Source organism: Mastomys coucha, unplaced genomic scaffold (genome assembly GCF_008632895.1).
Source record: "Mastomys coucha isolate ucsf_1 unplaced genomic scaffold, UCSF_Mcou_1 pScaffold20, whole genome shotgun sequence".
Taxonomy (NCBI): Eukaryota; Metazoa; Chordata; class Mammalia; order Rodentia; family Muridae; genus Mastomys; species Mastomys coucha.
Window position 1 is genome coordinate 26528120 of NW_022196903.1, and position 25076 is coordinate 26553195.

At 46.6% G+C, this 25076-nt stretch overlaps 1 protein-coding gene across 1 annotated transcript in view; it reads right to left on the reverse strand.

Annotated features, from left to right (window-relative positions):
* Nucleotides 1–836: 836 nt before the first annotated feature.
* Podxl (podocalyxin like) overlaps nt 837–25076 on the reverse strand; it is a 46041-nt gene continuing 21801 nt past the window's right edge. Inside the window, exons 2-8 of the mRNA XM_031381447.1 lie at nt 10203–10802; nt 8190–8401; nt 7838–7909; nt 6416–6563; nt 6131–6192; nt 5750–5917; nt 837–4667 (exon numbers count right to left, since the gene is read on the reverse strand). Coding sequence (XP_031237307.1) covers nt 4470–4667; nt 5750–5917; nt 6131–6192; nt 6416–6563; nt 7838–7909; nt 8190–8401; nt 10203–10802 — 1460 coding nt within the window. The 3' untranslated portion in view covers nt 837–4469. The remainder of the gene's footprint in view (nt 4668–5749; nt 5918–6130; nt 6193–6415; nt 6564–7837; nt 7910–8189; nt 8402–10202; nt 10803–25076) is intronic.

Below are 25076 nucleotides of genomic sequence, written 5' to 3' on the forward strand. Positions count from 1 at the left end.
GGCATTTGGATCTTTTCTGTGTCTTTGGCATACTCATGAGGTTAACCTCAAAATACCCTGGCCCTAATTCTGGCCCTCCCCCTCTGGATGTCACTTGCCTGCTAGTGCACAAAGGATTAAGAAAAAGAAAAAAATCCATGGTAACTGTGGATAAAATCCAGAAATGAAGTTTGTTTTTAGAATTCAAGCATGATGGTGGTATGGAGAAAAGAATCTGGCACTGAAGAGAGAAAAGATGGAGTTAGAGCCTGGGCTCTGCACTTTATCACATACTGTGGTGAGTTTTCTATAAATGACGTGAAAATGTCATGACTGCTGAGGTGGAGGCAGAGATGGGCCAGATCTGCAGGGCAGACCTTCCCCTACTTCAAGCTGGTAATCTAGGGTTCGCTTGCCCTGAGAAAATGTAGCAGTTGGTAATGTGGCCCAGAGATGTACCATGTTCATGCCCATCGGCTCCATCCTTCACTTGTGAGAGGACAAGCACAACCTCTTGTAGCAACCTTCTGCGTGCAGAACAGAGCTGGTTTCTAGGCATGCTTGTTTTTCTCTCTTGGTGGTGGTCACTTATCATTACACTCCAGGCAGAAGTAGAAGGACGTTAGATGGTGACACATTTGTAAACAGTGCAGAGCGAGGAACATGGTCCTCTCAGGCTCTGGCCCTGGGGTCCTCCACTCCTTTCAACATCTCCTCTTTCCCCCTCTACTGGCAGAATGCAGCAGGTGCTGACAAGAGCAGAGGATGCTGCCCAAATTTGACCCAAGTAGCTGATGTCCTCAGTCAGGTGCATGGATGAAGAACTTTAAGCCAGAGCAAAACACTAGGGCCTGAACCAGCTTACACAAAAGCATTTTAATTGACAGTGTACAATTTTCCAAAATATACTTTATAAGAAAATGCAATAGTTAACTATAGTCTCTCAATAAATTCCAGTGTACTTTAGACCCCTGTCCACTACAACATACACTCCCCCAATCTCCTGGGCAAGCTGGTTGACATTCACAAAGAAAAAGGAAGGCCCCATGAAACAGTGGTCCTGGCCAGTGGTGGGTTTTCCAGACTCGAGGGAAGCCTCAGACGCCTGACAGTGACACAGGCTGTTCCACAGGGCTTCTTCCCCTCTGCCTTCCTCTACACTAGTCCCTTTGATCCTCGTTCTACTGGACATTCCTCAGGGAGTTTTCAAAATTATTTCCTGACAGAAAAAACAAAAACAAAAAACAAAACCCAAGCCCCCAGAATGTTTATTTACACCTTGGACCGTGTGATTCCAGAGCCCAGCACATGGCTGTTTGTGTCCCGTGTCCTCCCAGCCCCTCCCTCAAGGAAGGACTAGGGTATCCTGTATTAACCTTGTACCTAGAAGTTGCAGTCCTTAATTCCCTGTTCTTGAGGAACATGCAGCACAGGGTGGGCAGTCTGGGATGCATTTTTGCATCTTGTCTCTGTCCCTGGGGAGATGCTTTGTGGCTTCAAGTGTGTTTTCCTGTAGAAGGACTGGACTGCATCTCCAACTTTCCCCGTGACCATCACAGACCATTCTCAGCTCCAACCTGAACTGCAGTAGGACTGAGACTTGGCTGCGGGAGGAGCAAGGATAGTGTTTTAAAATTGTAAATCCCCTATCTACAAGGCAAATACGTTTGCTACCAGCCTGTCTTGTTCTGTCCTTCATCTTTTAAAAAGTCATGTCTACTAAATAGACTCTACGTTCTTGTTCAGAGGGGGCAGGGAGGCTTAGCTATCTCTCTCAGCTATCCAGTCTTTCCCCAGAGTTTACTCTCTGAAAGTAGTACAGGGTAAATAAACATGTGGCTCCTGTATTTACATTGTCAAAAATATGCATAGATCTCATCAACTTCAACTTACTCTTGAAAGTTTCACCAGTGTATTGTCTAAAAAATAGGCAAAAGACCAATAAAACTCAAACACTTGCTGGCTCTATCAGGGAAGATAGAAAGAAAGTGTGAGTGTCCTAGATGAGTCTGGATCCTGTCCTGCCAGGCAGACTGCTCTGCGCTTCTCTCGCCATGTACACGGGAGCACAAGGGCTGCTGGGTTTGTTCAGTCATAGCCATTGGGCCCTTGGGGTTTGCAGCTGGGGAAAACCATTTGCCACTGAAGTGAAAAGCTCTGATTTCTCTTTGGTACAGCTGGTTCTACCGTTTCCCTCCTCGCCCCTTTCTCAGACTGGTCCTGAGATTCTGAATTAACAGCTCTAAAAACCCAGTACTGACCACAGGAAGATGACTCTTACAGATGCTAGCAGCTGAACAGATGCCCCAATGGTAGAGTAAGTGAAGATCAGGTATCAGATTCTCAAGCTGTACCAAAAGGCCACACAATTCGAGTGCACAAGAAGGAACACTGGGCCAGCCTGGGCAGAGCCATGGCTGTTCCTTCAGCCCAAACACAGTATCTGCTGTCTAACATTACTGTCACATCTGACAGGCTGTGGGGTTGAAATCTTGTGGCCAGTTTGCAGAAAGAGCACTTGCTGTCTGTCAAATGGCCTTACCCCATTGACTGTAGCAAAGGAGAAGAAATCTTGTCTGCCTCTCAGGCCGTGACAGAATGAACCCACTGGGTGACTGAGCCTAATGCAGGGAGCAAACAGACCTAATTTTCCTCCTGTTGGCACTGCTTTCCCACCCTCCCCTGCAAATCTGAGAGAAGCAGACCAAGGGGCTTGTGAGTTCTTGTTAGCATTTTTTCAAGCTCCTGTGAAGCTCACCAAGTGCCTTCCCTGACTGTTGTCAGCCGTTTCTCCCTAGCCTGTATCTCACAGTGACAGCTATAAAGATGGAATTAGGCAGAGAACACCTGTCTGCCCCCCCCCCCAGCTCCCTTTTTAAATAAGCTGCTCCAAACAAGAGAGACATGGGAACTTATGCCCAAGCAAAGCACAAACAAACCATGGGCCTAATTCAAAGCTCCATACAGGGTTCCCCTCACCCCTTTTCCAGGAAACTAGATGAAACATCACTATGCTGGGCCCTCGGCAACCTTGTACATGGCTGCTTGACATCGCTGAGCCTGTAAAACTCCTGTGCTAGGTACGAGGCATTGTTTTATGTTTCCCTGAGATGCCATCAGAAGTGGGACAGCTGGGATGCTACAAAGAACACTGGAAACAAAAACCTGGCTCTGCACTAGGAGAGTAGGTAAAGGCATCTTCAAACTGTATGCTCTGGGCCTTTCTCCATGGCAAAGGAGGATGCAAACCGATGGAATCAGCGGACAGTCTCCAGGATCTGCGCTTTGGCCTTTTGGCAGTGGGGAGCTGGATTAAACACACACACACACACACACACACACACACACACACACACACACAACACTGTAACACACCAACCCAAGTTCTCAGTAACTTGAAAAGTCCCTGAGCTTCCTGTGGAACAATAATGCCTGGTAGGTTAGATCGATTGTCTACTGTGACACATCTGCCATTCAGGGACCAGTCGGGACCCCAGGACATGTCTGTCCCTAGAAAACTGCTCTGTGACACCAGGTTTTGAGGAGTCACCCCAACTGAACAGTGAACAGTGAAAAAGGAACATCTTGCTTTCAGTAGCTACTGCAGATTTGTTTCTAGTGGGAGCAGAAGGCAGGCCAGGGGAGATTTTGAGGAGTATCTTGTAGGGAGTGTCTTGAATGATAGGCCAGTGTCAGTACAGAATCAGCTGCCATGAGGGAACCATCTGAATATGAGCTTCCCCTCTTTCTGCCTGCCCACCACTGCTTAGGCAGACCCCATTAGATAGAGAGGCCTGTGAGTTAGGTCCCAATCCCACTAAGCAAAGGCAAGGAGATCAGAATGTAGAACAAGAGGTTCAAAGCCATGCTCTGGGAAATAATGGGACTAAAAACTAACTCATGGGAGGTGGGATACCACAAGCTAGGTAGAAGAGGCCATATTATAGGAGATGGAAATTTGGGACCTGTCCTTGAGACCGTAGAGGCTTGGTTTTCTTTCCAGCCTGCCCCACCTGCAAGTGTCTTGTGTCTTGGGGAATGGGTACAGATGAACACAGTAGTGTGTCTTAATGCAATTAAGCACGAGACTGAGGGAAACAACCTTTGTCACCAAATGGCTGTGTGGTCCTGTGCAAATCACCTGACCTCTTAAGGCCTCAATCATCTTATGAGATGAGAGGGTGCCGTTCCTAAAGGAGCTCCAGAGCCTCTCACATGCCGTTCTCCATCTTCCTCCTGCCTTCCAGCGGCTCTGGGCTCAGGCACAAGTAGGTTATTTTACATGAGGGAACTGGACAGAATGTGGCTTCGTTGAACTTGAAAAGGGAAAATAAGGCCCTATAGGGATTGGGAGGAGGGAGACAACCTTCAGAGTCTATTCTCCCTCCCCAGTCTTTCTGTCTTCAGGTGGGAAGATTCCCCACCCTGTCCAAATGGCACTTTGGGTGGTCTGGAGCTCTGCAGTGCAGTCAGGGTGGCTGGCAGACCGATCAGAGGTGTGTGTCTTCCTCCTCATCTAGGTCATCCTTGGTCAAGTTGTCCAGAGGGACGATCCAACTGTCCCCCAGCTCCCCATTAAGGTTGACCACCTTCTTCTCCTGCATCTCGGAAGGAGTCTCCATCACTTCCAAGGTTGGGTTGTCATGGTAACCATTCTCTACTGTCTGCAGCTCCTCTGTGAGTCGTTGCTAAAGTGGGGACAATAACACAGGAAGAAGGCAATTTTGGAGTGCTGTAAGCTTTAATATGAAACATTTCCCCATTCAGCCCAGGGACCTCAAGTTGGCTAGATTAAATTCTGGTGGTTCACTTGTCAAGGCAGAGACCACCCTGGCTACTAGCCTGACCATTTCATGAGTACTCCCCCCTATCCTAAAATTACCAGCTGGTCTCTACCTTCATCCCAGTGGCAGTCTGTGACATCACAGAGAGAGACTTCTGAGGACATTTTGTCCTTACATTTTTTTTTCTCTTCTCCATCCCTCCCCATAAAACCTTTCTTTTTCTACCTCATTCTATAATAAATAACACAGAACAACAACAACAACAACAACAACAAAATAAACCCAGAGCAGCTTGACAGGACAGGACTTTTCAGTGCTCAAGGTGAACACGTTGGTCCTTACAGACATCCAGGCAGTACTATGTGCTCTGAGATCTGGCTGTGGATACACAATGCCTTCACTCATGCCTCAGTCAGTGTACAAGGTCACTAGGAGTGGGAACTGTTTTAATGCTCTCAGTAGTTTGCAACTAGGGTGGAGACCTACAGCAGAACAGTACTGTAAAGATGACAGGGTCCTGCTGGATAGCCCAGGTTGACCTCAAACTTGTGATACCCCTGCCTCAGCTGCCCAAGTGCTGCGATTACAGATGTATGCCACCACACCAGAGAAGATGTGGTTCTAGTCGATCTGGTGAAAGGAGCTTCGGTTAGAGGAGCATTTGCCTAAGGTCATAAGTGACATATGATATATGATATATTTAGGGATCATATCCCTAAATCTCCAGAAGGGCTCCGCAAGGTACCATCCCCACTATGCAGGTGACAAGGCTGCAGACTTAGGACTGACTTACAGACATGGACAGAGCCAGGGCTTAAACCCAGTGTTTCTGCTCTCACTTCCACATTGAGTCTCCAGTGTTAGAGACAAGCGAGCTTGGCAGTGGGGACAAGAGCCTGTTCGAAGGATCCAGGCCAATGCCTGTGGAGAGACCCAGTGAGAGGTGCACTGGGTAACTGGGCTACCTAGAGTAAGAAAATACCCACCTGGTCCTTCCTCTGGGAGATCCGCTGGTGACAGCAGCCATACAGGGCAGCGACAAGGAGCAGGAAGGATGCCATGCAGACGATGGTGATGATGAGTGGCAGGCTGAAGCGGTCCTCATTGACTTCTGGAGGTCCTTCCTTCCCCAGCTTCATGTCACTGACTCCGGCCTGGCCAAGACACAGAACTTCAGTGGCAGAAAACAGAGTCCAGACCTCTTATCTCCACTCCAGTCAAACGGGAGCCCTTCTGTGTGGGTCTGCTGTCCCTATCCTACCACCCGCCCTGTCCACTCTGTGTGCCTCTCCTGCGTGCTTATACTATCAAAGACCTCCTTACCAGAGGACCCTGGGCTTAGGGCAGTACAGGGCAAAGCTCCTTACCTCTGTCAGGTCATCCCATCTGTCCTTCAGCAGCTCATACACGGCCTTAGGAGAAAGCTTTGCTGTGGGAGAGACAGAGACCAATGATGCCTCCAGAGTCCAGACCAGAGTGAAATGGCAGGGGTAGAGGGGGTACCCAAGAGGAGGGTGTCCTGTATCTATCCCAGTCCCTCTGGTCTCCTGGAATGGTGGCTGGCTTATATATTCTTAGGTGCCTCCACCCCCAACCATCCTTCTGTAGCACTCCCACCCACACAAGGTTAGGTCCCCTCACCCTTGACTCACTCTCAATAATGATTCTCTTCACGGCCACGGCCTGGTTGCCTAGAATAGGGGCCAGCTGTAGAGTACACAAATCCTCAGCTGGCTTGAAGGGGGCTTTGACGGAGTGACACAGCAGTTCCACGAGTTTTTCATTCCAAGGGCTCCTTTCCTAGTGTACCGAGAGCACAGGTGACTCCCAGGCTTTGCCATAACACCTCGGGCTTGTGAGGCTCCCCCCACCCCCGCCTGCTCAGCCTGCAAGAGTCGCTTCTCCACACTTCACTGGTGCTACTCCTAGATCACCAGGAATTAAGTTACGGACTCCCAGGCTAGTCCTTATCGTCTCAGTCTTGTTCCGAACTCTTTTCCCATCTCCTCAGCCTGGGCATCTTGTCAGCATATCACCTCCCAGTCCCCAGGCTTCCGCTGTCCTCCCTGCGAGGTCTCTTAGGTTCTGGAACCAGTGGCTACATTATTATCGTGCTTCAGCTGGGAGTGGGATAAAACAGGGTGCAGCACTCCTCCACTGCCAAGGATTGAAACCTGCCATTCTCCAGCCTCCTGCTGCCCCCTGAGGCTGAGAGGGAAAGTGAGGCATGCTGAATAGGCAGAATGGGATTCTGGGGCTATGCACAGGGTTATTTACACAGTCCTAAGCCCAAGAAGACAGAAACAGGGCTTTAGGACTGATGCCGAGGTATAACCTATGGGCTGCAGAAGTGGCTGCAAAACTGGCAGTGGCCAGTAGAGGGCAGCAATGAATCAGCCACCTCCTGCACCAACGAGGTTAATGGCTATGCAGTGCAGCCCCACCAAGCCCTTGGTCCCAGAATACTGGTGGTGTGAAGGGAGCTGAATGCATTTCTATACCCTCTTATATGGAATTGTGCAGGGGACCAGGAAATGTTGACTCCACTATCAGGACAGTGGGTGACTGCTTAGAACGTAACTCCTTTTTCTGAGGCCCTGGAGAGTGAACTGGGGACCTCGAGCGCCAGTCAAAGCTTTCTCTACCACTCCTGTTACTTTTAAAGAGAAAGTCTCATTAAGTTGCCAGGGCCAAGGCGCGACTTTGACTTCAGTGCTCTTGCTTCAGTGTCCTAAGTAGCTGGAACTAGAGGCCTGAGACACACAACCCTCCAAAACCTATCAATACTACACACACACACACACACACACACACACACACACACACACACACAACCAGAGCCACCCAACTGCAACCAGACCAACTAGAGCAGTAAAAGCTGAGGGGGTCTGCACATGCTCTGTGGGTGCTCTGAGCATACTCTGCACATGCTCTGGGCCTGGAGCAAGCCCATGTGCACTGCCTGACTTAGAGGCGTCTGAAACGTGGATGGGAAAAGTCTTACTCCCTTGGAGGAGGAGTTCATGGACAGGGTGGGATGTAGGGTGAACTGGGGCTCCGTCACGTGTACTCACGCAAAGGCTGGCTCTTGTGAGGTTCAGAATGAGGAGTTCCTCATCTGGCACTATGGGAGGATCACATTTTAGCTGGAAGAGGTCAAAAGATGAAGGTTGAGGCACAAAGTCACCTGATCTTGGATTCTCCCCTTGGTGAGGGTGGGTGGCACAAGGGATGGGTACATGAAAAGCCCAGGCATGGCTAGTCAGTTTCAAAGACAGGAGTACCTGGCTGCCCCGGGGTAAGGACAGAGGAAACGGAAAACAGACAACGTTTCCTTAAAGCGCCCACTCAGGGAACCTGAGAAGGCCAAAGGAAAGGACTTCCCTTGAGTCTGAGCTTTCTCATCCTATCCTCTGCTAGAATTACCTTGTAATTCAAGACGGGAGAGGGTGTGCTGGGACCTTGAGGGGCCATGGAAGTCCAACTAGGGCTGGGGTGTGTGAGTTCTTCAGTGGTAGACATGACCTCAGTTCCCACTGAAGACCCTGTAGACTGTAGTGTTGTGGAGACAGGCGATGTAGTGATGTCTGGCATCTGGCCGGTGACGGGCTGAGTGGTTTCAGAGGTGTCCAGTGGTTCTGTAACAGACAAGGCAAAGGCTGAGGAGACCAGCTGTACCTGCCAAGGGAGCATAGTCTTTTCTGGCTTCATGATTCTCACAAGCTGAAACCAGTAGCTAGGAATGAAGAAGTGGGGTCAGAATGCCATGGGACAGAATGCCAGAGTTAGACCTGGATGAAGTAAGAACTAAGCAGGAGTCACAGGATGCTGCAGTTACCTCTCTGAGTCACAGATGGGGCCTATGGACAGGTGAGCCACAGCTGACACACTACACATGCTTTATAGGAGGGGTTGTACTTTGTGTTTCAAAGGCACTTGCTCCTTTAGGATGGTCCTTGCTTATCAACAGGGAAACTGAAGCTTGGTGACTTGTCCAAGGTCACAACTGGAAGAGCGGACGATTTGGACAGACCATTCTGAGCCTGTGCATTTGCTATAGTGTGTGGTCCTGTCTCCCAGGGCATAGGCTACTGGTCAGAAACTCTCACTCAGGATTTTAAGGCTCCGGAGCCAGCCATAGATCCTGACACTAATTTAAGCACCCAGTTAAGACTGGCACTTTAAAAACTAAAGTAGAAACAGAAATAAGACTGGATGTGATGGTGCACAGCTTTAATCCCAGCATCTGGGAGGCTGAGGCAGGAGGATCTCTGTGAGTTTGGAGCCAGGCTGACCTACAGAGTGAGTTCCTTCCAGGCCAGCCAGTCTCAGAAAGGGAAGGAAGAGAAGGACAGAGGAAGGGAGGGAGGGACAAAGGGAGGAAGGGAGGTAAAGAGAGAAGGAGGGAGGAAAGGAGAGAGGAAGGGAGCCAGAAAACAGCAGTGTGCATAACATGCTACAAGTCCTGAAAGAAGGAACCAAAGCTTGCAGGAGTCAGCACCCTCCTGTCCCACTGCATGGGTCCCTAGGATCCAACTCAGGTCATCAGGCTTAGCTGCAAGGGCCACACACTGACCTTTATTTATTTATTTATTTATTTATTTATTTATTTACTTTTACTTATTTAAAAGTGTATTTCTTATGGTGGGTTACTACCAAGCAAGTCTGAGAAGCAGTTTTAGAATTCTCTAATACCTTGCTGCCACAACCTGTGGCACAAGCCTGGGCATAGCTTCTGGCTTGGTTGAATCTACGCAATGCTATCCTCTATCACTGCCAAAAGGAGTATCCAAGGCTAGGTGTGATGAAGGCAGAAGACTTGGAGAAGGGTTAAAACTCAGCATACATGGATAGCTTCCAACTGAGTGACAGTACGAGAAAATGCACTGCCAAGTCTCTCTCTTTCTCTCTCTTTCTCTCTCTCTCTCTCTCTCTCTCTCTCTCTCTCTCTCTCTCTCTCTCTCTCTCACACACACACACACACACACACACGTTTTACCTGAAGTTTTGTCTATGGACCAAATGTGTGCAGTGCCCAAGTAGGCCAGAAGAGGGAGTCAGATGATTACAAATGATTGTTGATTGCCATGTGGATGTTCAGAATTGGACCTACGTCCTCTGTAGGAATAGCCAGTGCTCTTACCAACTGAGCCATTTCTCCAGTCCTTCTCATTTCTTAAGAAAAACAAAAGCAACCCGACATGGCAGTGCACACCTTTAATCCCAGTACTCAGATGGCAGAGGTAAGTAGATCTCTGAGTTCGAGGCCAACCTTGGTCTACAGAGTGTGAGTTCCAGGACAGCCAGGGCTACACAGTGAAACCACGTCTTGAAAAACCAAAAGAGAAAAAAGACAAAAAATAGGAAAGAAGGGAAAGAAGGAAAGAAGAAAAGCAAAAACAACAACAACAACAACAAAAATGCCAAGGAATTACTTACTGTGTGTAGTAGGCGTCCATGAGAGTGTAGAGTTCTCAGTGCTGAGGGAGCCAGAGCTGCTGGGAACAGCAGTAGGGGTGTGCTGTGCCCCAGCATGGGTCTCTGTGCTCTGTGAAGGAGAAGCCACAGACTGGTGAGGGCTTGATGTGCTGTCTGTGGCGGTAGTAGAAAGCAGCTTTGAGGAGGTGTTAAGGTCAGTAGTCTGAGAAGAGACGTGCTTGGTTGGCCGCAAAGTGGTGATTGGGGCTATGGTGACACTGTCACCACTCTTGTCTACAGAGGAGACTGTACTACTGCTGCTGCTAGTGGGGGCGGTGCTACTGGGGGAGGTTGTTTTAGTCTTGTCCTCCTCAGAGCCACTGGAAGCTGCAGTAGAAGGGGCACTGCTTGTATCGCTCCTGGAGTCTGAGGTGGTGGTCGGAATAGACGTCGGAGATTGGACTGAGCTTTTGGATGACGTAGGGTTGCTTGGCTGGGTTGGGGAAAGTGTAGTGGCCACCGGGACAGCAATTGTGACTTTTGTTGATGTTGGGTTGTTAGTCGTTGCTGCCAGGGTGCTCTGGACAGTGCTAGATTTGATAGATGTGGTAGTCCCACTTCCTGTTGATAAAGACAACACAGAATTAAGCCAGGTGTTAGCCAGAGTGTTTGTGGACTTCTCTAGCTCATCCCCAATGCATTAGCCTCCCACCCATCTCTAGCATTTACCCTGCTGGAGCCTGCATCGTTCATGAGTCTATAGTTACACAGCACCTCAAATCTGCCATGGGGCTCTGCTGTCCCACCCCCACCCTCACCCCCACCCTGACCCCTGTCCCCAGCTCCCAGATGCCTTCCAAAATATTACAGCAAGTACTGGCGAGAGTCACATAGCCTTTCCAGGATGATACAGCCAACAAGGACAAATGCATGACAGACTGCAGTTACACAGATGTTCATAAGGACCCTCTGTGGACTGTGCCAGGGAAAAGCAGTGCACTTGAGCTGGGTTTAGCTTGGAGGCATAACCTAAGTGGGGAACCAGTCAGGGAAGAGAGGCTTTGCACTGCTTTAAAAGAATGTATGTTGAGGGCATTGCTACAGGACAGGACTTGTGGCAACTTACGTGGAACAAGACCCAGAACCTACAACCCCAGGGAGATGACATGAAGACAAGACAACTGAATAACAGACTCAGGCAACTTCAGGAAGAATAGATATGGAAAGAAAACAGAGAGGGGTGGAGGTGGAGAACGGGAGAGGCAGCTGTCCTGCATCTCTTGCTGGGACCAAAAGCAACTCCGTGGATAAGACCGGGTTTGTTGTGGATATAGAAGAAGTCCTGGTCCGGTATATCAGGAAGCTAAATAAGAACTTAAAAGCGTCATATCCAGTCACAAGCAAGGAGAATAACCATGTGAGTCCCTGCTTGGTTGCTTGTTCAGCTACTGCTCTGCTCTCTTAAACTGTTGGCATCCCCTGCCTGGAGGAGGATGCCACAATGGGCTGGGTCTCCCTACATCATTCAACAATCAGGATCATCTTCCACAGACATGCCCACCAGGCCAACTTGATCTAGATAATTTATTACTCCATGAATACTCTCTTCCCAGATGATTCCAGGTTGGATCAAGTTGACAGTTAAAGGTAACCAGCATAGCCTAGCTCTTGTCAACTTGACACGCAAATTCATCACTTTAAGCCACTAACAGCAGCCCCCTGATGACCATTAAGCTAAGGCGAATGCTGTGTGAATAAGAAGTATCTCCAACAGAGGAAAAGAGACCAAAATGTGAAGGTCTCAAGTCTGGGGAAAGGGACTAAAGGAAGATGTGGATGTCTGCATGGAGCTTAGAGGGTGGAAAGGAAGACGTGGATGTCTGCGTGGAGCTTAGAGAGTGGGAAGGAAGACGTGGATGTCTGCATGGAGCTTAGAGAGTGGGAAGGAAAATGTCTGCATGGAGCTTAGAGAGTGGGGAGGAGCAGCTGAGACTGCAGGCCTTAGAGAGTGAGCTGTCCAAACTGAACAGTTCTGAGAATAGACTGAGGTTCTCTTATATCCTAGCTCAGGTGTGCTGAGGCCGTTCTTTAATCCCAGTACTTGGGAGGCAAAAGCAGGTGAATCTCTGTGAATTCCAGGCCAGGCTGGTCTCCATAGTACCAGAAGAGACCTCATCTCAAAAGACAAAAGAAAATTATATAATACATATATATGTGTGTGTGTGTGTGTGTGTGTGTAATATATACATATATAAAGATTTATATATATATATATAAATATATAAAATATATGTTAAAAGATATATATATGAGAGTGGAATCTTGCCTACTTATGGAATATATATGTATGTATATATGTATGTACATATGTATATGTACACACACACACATATATATACATACATATATATATATATATATATATATATATATCTCCTAGATCAAATGATACCTAAGTTCAGAGACCAAAATAAGGCCTTTAATCTTATTTACACGTAAGGGAGAAAAAGCTATTGCATAGGGTGAGAAACCCATGCTTTCCCCTTTGTAGAATGTGATCTAAGGGGAGAAAGCCTACAGATAGGACCAGCAAGCAGGGTGTCTACAGTCACCCAGGGGAAGGGCTGGTGGCTGGAGGCTGGATTCAGGACTGCATTTTGATCAAGCCAATGTGGGGAAGGAGGAAAATCAGAGACTGTGAGAGGATGTTGGTGATTCCTGGTTCTGTCTTTCAGCAGGAGGAAGGCTGTATGGGGAAGGGGTGCCGTGGCCAGCTACATTTCTGTGTGGACAACTTCTCACCCCATGAGACTGGCCAGACACAGACTGAAAATGCCACACATTAGTGTGCCCAGTGTTCCCTGGACCCACAAGCAGGTGTCAGTTGCACGGGACATGCAGCTAGCCAGGGAGGGAAGAAATCGCAATGGAGCAGCAGGTAGGAGACAGTGTTCAAGCGCAGACAGTCCTGACAGGTGACACTAGTGAGCATCCGGTGCTCTGCTGGGCATCTTGAACCACAGCCTGAAGAGGTGGTGTGTTTCTCCATAAATAAGCAAGATCCCAGTCTCTCTCATACATGCTGTGGCACCATCAAGCCTTATGGGAGCCAAAGGCAGTCAAAAATCTATAAAGGGGACAGTATTCTGGTTCACAAAGTAGCGTTTGTGGGACTGACTGCTATATATGACTAAAGGGCGCACATAATAGAATATCATGGGGTTTTTGTTATTGTTGTTGTTGTTGTTATTGTTTTAAAATCAATCTACCCAGATGTAGTGGTGCATATCTCTTGTCCCACTATACAATGAATTCAGGGAGTTTCGGACCACTTAAGATCCTGCCACATACAAACAAATCTAGAGCCATGTTGCAGGGTCAGGGGTTGGGGGTGAGTTGGCATGTCCACGTGATCATGCATCTGCATATACATGTATGTTGGCATGTGCAGTAGATGTGAGTACATGTAAAAACTGACTGCGAGCCATCCACCTTCTTTTTTGGGACAAGGTCTCCCACTGGCCTGGAAATCACTGGTTAGACTAGGCTGGCCAGTGTCCCTCTAGAGGTAGGGTGAAGAGGCGGTTGTTCCCCTGTCCCAGCCCTGAATTAGAAGCAAGGTTGTGGGGATTCAGCATCAGTCCCTCACGTTTGCATGGCCAGTGCTTTATCCACTGAAACACATCTTCCCTTCCCAAAGGTACTTTGAGTGGGGATTTCCCAGCTGATAGCATCATAATTTCTTGTCACCCTGATACAGCTAAGGAGGTGTCAGCATGGGGGAATTTAAGAGATACAGAGTCAGACAGTAGCTCTGTGGTGATTTGAATGAGAATGGCCCCCATAGGCTCATATATTTGAATGCTTAGTCATAAGGGAGTGACACTATTTGAGAAGAATTAGGAGGTGTGGCCTCATTGGAATATGTGTGGACTTGTTGGAGGAAGTATGTCACTGAGGGTGAGCTTTAGGTTTTAAAAGCCCATGCCAGTTCCTATCTATGTCTGCCTGCCTATCTGTCTGCCTGCCTGTGTGTCTCTCTGCCTCTGCCTCTGCCCCTATCTTCTATCTATATCTACCCATCTATCTTTCTATCTTTCTATCTATCTATCTATCTATCTATCTATCTATCTATCTATCTATCTACCTCTCTATCTCTATCTGTATGTCTCTCTGTCATGATGACAGTAGACTAACCTCTGAAACCATAGGAAAGCACCCCATTAAATGCTTTCTTTTTATAAGAGTTACCAGCTGGGTGGTAGATAGAACATATCTTTAATCGCAGCACTCAGGAGGCAGAGGCAGGAGATATCTGAGTTCGAGCTCCATGTATATTCTAGGACATTCTAGGACATTCTAGGCATTCTAGGACAGCCAAAGCTAGACAGAGAAACCCTGTCCGGGTATAAAAATAGAAGCACCGTGGTCGTGGTGTCTCCTCACAACAATGGAACGGTGACTAAGACAGGGTTCTTACAATGGCGAACAGAGGAAAACAACTCAGTCTGGAGCTGTGGACATTTTGAACTGGGATCTTCTCTGTTATAGGCAGCTGCCCTGTGCATTAGAGTGCCCTAGCATCTCTGGCCTCTGTCCACTAGATATAAGTAACAGACACACATATCTACCTCCAACTCTAGCAACGAAAAATGCCCCCGATTCTTCCATATGCCCCTTGAAGGCATCAGTGGCTTCCCAATGAAAACCATCTAACATAAGAGAAGACCAAATCCATTCCATAAAGCCCCAACCAGCACAGAATAGAAACCACGGGTCTTCTAAAACCAAAGGAATTTCCCTTTGGCAGCTGGAAGGCTGAGAAGGATGAAAGACATTAGACGGTTCCTGTGGGTTGCCAAATCCCAGAGTTAGTTTAATTGATCACCTCATGAGGTTTCTAGTAATAGAAATGGACCTTGACATATGGGGATACATGCAAATGAACAAAACTACCCATAAGCCCCCATCTCCGATGGCATTCCCTTGTCAGTAGAGTCAGCCATGCTTCTATCTGGTAAATCCTATCTTGCTTAGGACTCCCAAAAATACCAGCTCTCAAAACACAAAAATGACTTTTGCATCAGGATAAATTTGTCAGTATAGGTACTCAGTCAGACACCCGGCACTCCATAAGCTGGCTCAAGGTGTCCAGTCTTAGATATCTTATTATAGAAAGACAAAACTGAATGGATGATTACATTGCAGAATGCCCAAGAAGAGCAGTGCAAGAAGAAATGCAAAGTCTTAGAAAGATGCTAGTGTTAATTAAAAGTATCGGTTTGAGGGGGTTTGAGGGGGCTAGAGATGCCATGCAGGCATAAGGACCTGACTTTGGATTTCTAGAATTCCAGGAAGGCTGGATTCAGTATCATGTATCTGTAATCACGGCATTTCTACAGTGAGCTGGGAGGTGGGAGAGTCTGCAAGGTAAGGACCTACCCCTGAGGTTGTGTACACACACATACACACACACACACACACACACACACACACACACAGACACACTCAAACACACCATAAACAAAGATTTTTAAAATATCAGTTTGACCCCAGCACCACGTGCAGGCAGTGATGAGAACCTATGGTGTGTGCTCCGTCCACATGCACTCTAACTGTTCCCTTAGCTCAGATAACACAACTCCTGACAAGGCTTTCAGCAATGCTTACCACGTGTTCTAAGATGAGCATCTCATTGTGTTTCTCTAATCAACACACATTATAAATATCTATTGATCATATTTTCAGAGTTATTGTCTTTTGTTTTTTTGTTTTTAGTGGTTTATAAAATAGCTATTCTTTCTTTTTCTGATGTTTTTCAACGTTTATTTTTGGGAGGCAGTGTTCCTCTGCAGCCCAAGCTGGCTGGTAAGTCATGGTGACCCTTCTCCAGGATTCCAAGCATGAGCCCCCACACCTGGTTAATGGGGCATTTTATAACTGATGGTGGCTTGGATTCCATAGAACTGAGCGTACTGTTAGCACAGTGTAGAGTTTTACTGTGCTTCTCCTTCCTTAGCCAGATGTGTTAATCGCACACTGATTCTAGCCAATCTAGAGTGAGTGTGTAGAGACAGAGTGGAGTAGAACTTCCGGGGGGCGGGGAAAGATATATGTGATTCTATATTCCAGGCAGGAAGACCAGTTTGGCAATCAGCACAATTTGACCAAAGAGGATTTAGAATTATTATTTGTTTTTAGAGATTTATTATTTATTTATTTTATGTATATGAGTACACTGTAACTGTCTTCAAGCACACCAAAAGAGAGCATCGAATCCCATTACAGATGGTTGTGAGCCACCCTGTAGTTAGTTGCTGGGAATTGAACTCAGGACCACTTAAAGAGCAGCCAGTGCTTTTAATCGCTGAGCCATCTCTCCAGCCCCAGCATCATGTATTCCGAAAGACCAATTGTGAGAGCTATGGCGAATGATGTTGGAGAGCACAACCACTTATCTAGTCAATGCACACAGACAAGTTCCTCCAATACTGTCCCCAGCTCCAGAGGTCAGAAGCCGGCAGTCCCACATTTCCTTTTCCCTTGCTTCTTCCTCAGTTCCTGGCACTCCTTGGCTGTGTCACTGCGCTCTCTGACTCATTAACACATGGCTTTTTTCCTTGTATGCCTCTAGTTTTTTCAAGGGAGGGGAAGGTAAAGTTAGTTTGTAGAAGGAAGCAGCCATTTTTTAAAGTGATGTCTAATTGAGAGGCAAAGTGATGAATCAGAGAAAGATTTGACAGAATAGGATATGCCCGACTCTCACAAGAAGAGAAAGAAAGGTAAGCTACTTAAGAGAACAATGCAGAGAGAAGAAGAGAGAGAGAAAGAGAGAAAGAGATAGAGAGGGAGGGAGAAAGAGATAGAGGGAGGGAGAAGACAGTTTTACTGGGACAGTTATATAAAGAGAGGTTGCAGAGAAAGAGAAAAAACTACACACAGATTAAGAACTAGAAAGGGGTGAGCTTATTTAGCAGTAAGTCTCAGAGGCTGAAAATATTGTAGGCCTAGATTAGAATGTATGGAGGCTAGAAGCTTCCAGGACTAGGCATAGGTTAGCAGACTGAGGCAGTAAGCCTTAAAGGTGACAACTATATCATGCAAATAAAAATACAACCACACCAGTGTGATTTCACAGTAACCCAATTACACCTTCAATGACCGTGTATGCCTCGCATACACGGGTCACATTCACAATGTTCGTGGTAAAGACTTGAATTAACTACCTCCTAATCTACTCCCCCCATATTCCATCAAACCTGTGACAGCTTGTTTGAAATATCAACTTTTTGGGCTAGAGAGATGGCTCAGTGGTTAAAAGCACTGACTGCTCTTCCAAAGGTCCTGAGTTCAAATCCCAGCAACCACATGGTGGCTCGCAACCATCTGTAATGAGATCTGATGCCCTCTTCTGGGCTATCTGATGACAGCTACGGTGTACTTACATATAATAAATAAATAAATCTTTAAAAAAGAAAAAGGAAAAAGAAATATCAACTTTTCACAACCTAGAACCCTCTAATAAAGCCTCAATTGAGAGATTGGCCTGTAGGCATATCTGAGCAATGTTGTCCTAATGTCGGAGAAATCAGCCCATTGTGGGCAGCACCATTCCCTAGACAGGGGCTCCCAAGCTATGTAACACAGGAGAAAGCTTGATGAAATGGGAAGTGAGGCTGTCACTGGTGTCAACACTGCACGCTTTAGGTAGGTCAGAAACAGTGTCACATCCTCCTCTGAGGTAACCTGGGATCTCCACTGGTCCACCACCACCATTTCACACCACTAATTCTGTGAGTGCTAGAAACCAGATTCATTTCTGAGACTTGTGGTCTCTGGGGACCCTACATTTACTTTTAGAACTGAGCCTGGCGGGGAATCCCTTGGGTCCCATCCATCCACCTCCCGCTTTATTATTCAGTAGCATGTAGAGTCCACGGCAATGCGTGCATCCCAGGAGCTCTGTGTTCCATACTGTACTCACAGCAAGCATGTTCCATGCATCTCACAGCTCTGAGGAAGGCATCTGAAGGCTGCTGCTACTGGAAAGGCGGCTTCAGGGGACACACACACATCTCCTTAGCCACATGGTCATGAGCCCACGGAGCAGCCATGAGCTGATGGAGAAAGAACTGACACACACGAACCCTGGGGACCAATGGAATCAGACAGGCAGCCTCACCCCAGCCACATCTGTCTAGTGCAGCCATAGCCTTTTCCCTCAGTGTCCATGCATGCTGGGTTCTTCCTCTTTTCCTGCTCCATCTAAACCACTGGCTTTAACCCTTCAGAGTCTGCCTGTGAAGCTCTTCACAGGGCTTAGAGGGCAAAAGTATGAAAGGCACTAGGGAAAGCTCTGGTCACTGGGAGAATGTTCTCTTCCAGCTCTCCTATAGGCCCTCCGCTTATAGGCTATGATCCTGTAGCATTCTGCCCCTGGGTGGTAGCAGCCTGACATTATCTAGAAACAAGCTAGACATGAGCATCCAACTGAGGGAAGATGAGGAACCATCCATCCTAGGAAGCATCAGGCTTGGGCTGAGGGGAACCCACCATGTTGTAGGTAGGATTAAGCATGCTGCCATTATCCTGGTCTTTCTTTAGGACTGAGTAAATTCCTGTTTGAATGTTGTGCTGCAATGGGTAGAATCTGGGGCCTGCAATTTGATCTTGAAAACCGAACAATGGAATGAACTAGTAATGATAAAAATCAATGAAACTGAAACTAAAATTCAACAGTGACACCAAATGCACAGAATAGTTTTGTTTTGATTGGGGTGGGGGGGGGGAGTTCTCACTATGTAGCCCAGGCTAGCCTCAAACTTACCATATTCCTGACTTCTCCTAAGTAACTGGGACTATATAATGATGTTGGTACAAGGACTCTCCGGGACTGAGCCTAGCTAACATCTAGGGAGAGGAAGGGATGGGAGAGGGGGAAGCCATACACCCCCAATCCACAGTTTCCTGAGTGGGACTTAATCAGAACATCAGAGAAGGTCCCCACCCCTGCCCCACAATGCCAGCAAAGGCCTTAACAATGGAATGAGCTGGGTAAGTTGAAAAAGGCAGGCTCCTAGGAGCAAAAGAAAAAAAAAAAACAAGACAAAACAAAATACTACTGGCGCTGCGTACCAGCGCTGTGCTAGAGATTTGGCTCAGCAGATTAGAGCAGGAGCTGTTCTTGCAGAAGATCTAGGTTCAATTCCCAGGACCCACATGGTGGCTCATATCCATATGTAACTACAAATCTGGGGGATCTGATGATCTATTCTGGCCTCTGTGTGTACCAAGCATGCATGTGATATGTAAATCTGAATCCAAAATAACGTTGTTGTTTCTAAAGAACTACAGCCATGCAGGGAGACAAACAGGTATTTCTGGAGTACACCCCAGCCTCTAGTGAACTAAAGGTATCCATAGCAAATTTAAACCCAAGCCTGCTGGACCAACACACCTTTCACACTTAAAGACATAGTAGAGAAAAGGCTCTGACTTTGCCTATGTCAGCCATGCATCTACTGTGCATGGAGCTGCCTCTTCAGAACATGTTATGTGACATGGCTCCCCTCAGTCTTGCTTTCAAGCTCTTCTCTATATCTGGTTGCCTCATCCCCTCTACAGGTCATCCTATTCTTTATCCCTTACCTCTGCTACACTGTATTTATCCCTTAGCTCTGTTACATTATATTTCACCAAAAGGTTCTACTGTATTTTCTTCATTCATTCTGGGCTGTGTCAACCATCAACCTCCTGTGAACAATGTTTCCAGGAACATCTGTGTATACATATTTTATGTGAGATGTATGTTTCTATTTCTCTAAGAATAGGAATGCCAAGCTGTACGGAAACTCTGTATTTAGCATCTTTTTTTTTGGGGGGGGGGAGATTTTCGAGATAGGGTTTCTCTGTGTAGCACTGGCTGTCCTGGAACTCACTCTGTAGACCAGGCAGGCCTCCAAATCAAAAATCCGCCTGCCAAAAAAAAAAGAAATCCACCTGCCTCTGCCTCCCAAGTGCTGGGATTAAAGGCATGCACCACCACTGCCCGGCTTGTATTTAGCATCTTGATAAACTGCCAAACTATTTTCCAAAGTGGCTGCCCAATATTACATATGCGGGAGTTTTTCATGGAACTCATCTTTCTATATAGCCTCACCAAGTTCATCTGCCTTTGTCATGACCGCCAGCCACTTCAACAGTTACGGAGATGTTATCTCATTGCCTACTGATTAGACAAACCCATGACATCTACAAAGGACAACACTCCATGACCAAGTGGGATTTCTCATGCATAGCTCAGAAATAAAACAAAATATAAATCAGCATACTAACAAAATAAAATAAAAACTATAATCATCTTATTCCCAATTTATTTTTGAAGATTTATTTTTGTTTTTAATTATGCGCACATGTTTGCAAGAATATACATATGTAAGTGGAGGTGCCTCGAGTCCAGAAGATGACAATGGATGCCCTGGAGCTGGCTTTGTGAGTGGCCTGATGTGGGCTGGGAACTGCACTCAGGTCCTCTGCAGCAAGTGCTCTTAACCACTTCGTCATTTCTCCAGACTCCTCTTATTTATTCATTTTTTTATGAATACACTGTTGCTATCTTCAGACAAATCCAGAAGAGGGCATCAGATCCCACTAGAGATGGTTGTGAGCCACCATGTGGTTGCTGAGAATTGAACTCAGGACCTCTGGCAGAGCAGCCACTGCTCTTAACTGCTGAGCCATCTCTCCAGCCCCCTCAGAACCCTCATATTACCAATTAAAACAGAAGGAGGAGGAGGAAGGGTGGGGCAACGGTATGCAAGTGAACTAGGAATAGAGGAAAACACTCCTTACCTAATAAGTGAACAAATAATGTCTCCAAATAAGCTTATGGTGTGCAGAAACTGGGGGAGACTGGCTGGGTGCTTTGGGGACATCAGAGCTGTCCTTTCTCACCATGCTTACTGAATGCAAGACCAGCCAACCCCATGGAGGGGGAGGTGATCAAAACAATAAAAATGTGGCAGCAGGGGCATGCCTATGACCCCAACACTCAGTAAGATGAGGCAGATTGCTGGGACTTTGAGGCCAATGTGGGCTACAGAGTGAGACCCCATCCCTTGGAAAGAAAAAAGAAAAAAAGAAAAAATTGCCAAAGACATATCAGCAGAAAATAAACAGAGAAGATGCTCAACCTTAGTCCTTAGGAAATCCAAATTAAAATTAAATTCCTCTACAAATCTACTGGAATTGCTGAAAGCAAAGGTTAAGAGCAAACTCCATACACAGTAGAAATACAAAATTAGGTTAGCACTTTGGAGAACAGGTTAGCCATTTATTTTAATATTTTTTTGCAAGACTGACAAATGAACTCAAGGACCTGAATATGCTAAGCAAGCACCACACCACTGAGCTAGTTCTATAGGCCTTTGTTTTTTAAACATGTGCATACAAGTGTGTAAGGGCTTGTGTGCACCACATAGCACACATGGAGAAGTCAGAGGACAACTCCCAGAATCTGAGCTCTCCTTCCTGTTGGTTCCAGAGATTAAACTCAGCTTGACAGCAAGCAACTTTCCCCACCAAACCACCTCGATGACCCAGCCCTTGATTTTTCTTTTTCTTTTTCTTTTTTTTTTTTTTGAGACAGTGTCTCAAAATCCAGGCTTTCCATAACCCTATAACATTCAGAGTGCTGGGATTTCAGGCATGCATCAACCCCAGCAGCTTAAAATGTGTGTGGGGGGGTGGGTGTGGGGAGTGGGTGTGCATGCACGTGAGCTTGAGGCTCGCACACTTTATTTTTCAAAATGAAAGAAGCCAAAGGTTAAACTGTTGCATCCACCTATGTGATATAATGAAAAAGATAAAGCAGTGGGGCGGGGAACAGCAGGGTGGCTAGAGAGGCTGAAGAAGGGCAGGGGCCATGAGAGGTTATTTGGGGCAACTGGAGCATTGTGGTGATGGATGAAGAGAAGCAGAACCAAACACCTCAAAGGCGTGGCTTTCCTTGCTGCAGATGGTGAGACTAAGCCAAGTGGGATGCTGAGAAAACCCCAGGACCAACGAAGTCTACGAAAATAAGGTCAATCACACAGCCTCGCTGCATGGTATAAGAACAACTTGCAGCCTCTGCAGTAAGGAGAACCTGGCCTGAGATTTCTGTGTTGTGTTTAATTACCTGCTCAGTCCAACTTCACAGGTGAAATCAGCTTGAAAGTCATAACCCACACCTTTGCATGAAACACACTTTTACCACTTAAAAACACAAAGTCCACAGTTATCTGTAGATTTTAGTCAAAAAGCTACTGTTCAAACAGGCTGCAGACAAGCCAGAGAGAGTTGGAGTGCAGGAGCTAAACGAGTCTGTGAGTCCAGAGATGTCAGTATAAGCTCAAGTTTTTATACCTCATTTATCCATCTATTCATTCGTTTGTTTGTTTTATTGTATTCATTCATTCATTCATTCATTCATTCATTCATTCTTTCATTTATGGTATAGCAAGGAGTGCCAAGGCATGAGTTTGGAGGTTAGTAGACAACTTGCAGGAATCATGTCTCTCCTTCCACTGTGTGGCTACAGGAATCAAGCAGCTGGCCAGTCTTGGAAGCAAGCGACTTTAGCCTCTGATCCACCTTGCCAGCTTACAAGCTCATTTTACTGTTATTTATGTGCAGCTAGGTGGACGAATATAAATGACGGTGCATCTTCTTGCTCCGCCCCGTGACAGCACCTAGAAGTCTGACAAAGCAGCAGCACACAACCAGGGGTCCAGACTGTGCCTAATGCCATCCTCCAGGAACACGCACCAACCAGAGCTCCTGGGGAAATGGTCTGCGCTTCTACCACTGACTGACGGCAGCTGAGCCCAGAACATCTTGTAATGCCAGGATGAGTGAGGAAGGAAACAAAAAACAGACAAAGAGCAAGTCCAAGAGACAGAAACCAGCCAAATGAGGGATCCACCTGGAAAAGCCAGTCGTGAGCCATTTGAAAACAATACTGTGTCAGGATGAATACCTGGGGGTTGGGGGTGGGGAACCATCAGTAAGCAAAGATCAGATCCTTACAGGATCCCAAAGGGTCCAGTTATCCTCCTCCAAGAAATCTGCGACAAGAGAAAACAGACACATTGCAGGTGCGCTGCTTGGGACAATCTCCCCCAAAGACTTGTGCCGGATATTTGATCCCTAGATGAAGTAGGTCAGCAGATGACCAAGGGTGTGCCTTGGAGGGGTGTATCTTTGCCCTATCGAGTCCCTTCCCTCCTCTCCCCTCCCTGAAGCTTTGCCTTGCCACCAGCTCAGACTCACAGAATCAAGTGACCATGAACCCCTCTGAAACCGTGAGCCAAAATAAACATGCTTTCCTTTGTTTTTCTTACTTTGTTATGGCAGAAAGCCACTAAAACAAGGCATTTCACAGAAAAAAGAAACGGCACATATAAGCCACAAACATCAAGAAATGCCACGAAGGGGCTGGAGGGATGGCTCAGCAGTTAAGAGCACTGACTGCTCTTCCAGAGTTCCTGAGTTCAGTTCCCAGCAACCACATGGTGGCTCACAACCATCTGTAATGGGATCCAATATACTCTTTTGGTGTGTATCTGAAGACACCTACAGTATGCTCATATACAAAAAAATAAATCTTTTTTTTTAAAAAGGAAAGAAATGTCACTAAGGAATTGCAAAATAAAAGGAAGGTTGTCATTTCATATCAGCCAAACTTGTAAATCCAGACAAGGGAAGGTAGCAAGAATATGGAGTAAAGGTCAGAAGACAAGTGCAAAGGGAACCGCGCTTTGCTACCTGGAACCACTGTCCACTACATTTCTGACACGCATACAAAGGAATGTGGTGCCAAGTCAGCTCCAAGGGATGACGCTACCGTGCTGATGAGGTTAGTTCAAAGGCTGATCTCTTTTTAAAAGCATATGGATAAGTGAAAATCTGCACAAATACTTTGCAAAATAGAACACGGTTACCAAGTCAGGCTAAGCATGTGCAATTCTCTCAACTTTTGATTCAATCACTTTTGATTGTCCCACTCGATGCTTACCCTAAGGAGTTACAGAAACACCTCTAAGGTGGTTTTTGTATTAGCCCCATATAGACAAGAATAAATGTTTATCAACAGAGGTTGCAATAAGATGTGATTGCATTTGCCTGGATACTATAGACTAGGAACAAGGGTGACTTATGTTTACATTTACAAGCATTAATTCATTGAAACCTAAAAAGCCAAGAGGACTTCTTATTTGAAAGAGCAAGCACCCCATGTTCCAGCCAGCATCAGGAGGCTGCAACAGCAAGACCGAAGTTAAGGCCCACTTAGGCTACATTGAGAGACCATGTTCCAAAGGCAAGCAAAAACAAGATGTGCTTGATTATACGATTCCAAAATTGCCAAAATGTATCCTTAGAGATAGAAACTAGAAAACACTTGTTTAACTTTACAGAGATCCCAACACTGCATTCTAGGTAATTGTTGCCTATACTGGGAATCAGAGATACCAAGAGTTTCTGCCATCTATTTTTTTCAAGTAAGAATAGCTACTGGGCCATGAACCTAGCAACATTGGGGCATGGGGGTGGTACTGGAAAGCTCAACATGCTGTGTGCAGAGGCATAGTGCTGTTGGAAGCCTCCTGATAAGGGAGAGAGCAGAGCTAGGGTCTCTAAGTGGAGGTGGGAAGAGCCAGCTCAAGCAGGGATCCTCTTTTGCACTGGTGACTGGTCTCCTTCTACTGTTTCACTGGGTCTTTGAGATATAAAGTGAGCTACATTGGTCCCTGGATATGGGACATCTCCATCTTTGAAAAGGCAAGGAAAAGGATGACAGATACAGACCTGTGTCCGTTTGTCATTTGAGGATGGGGAGATTTTACACCTGGCAGT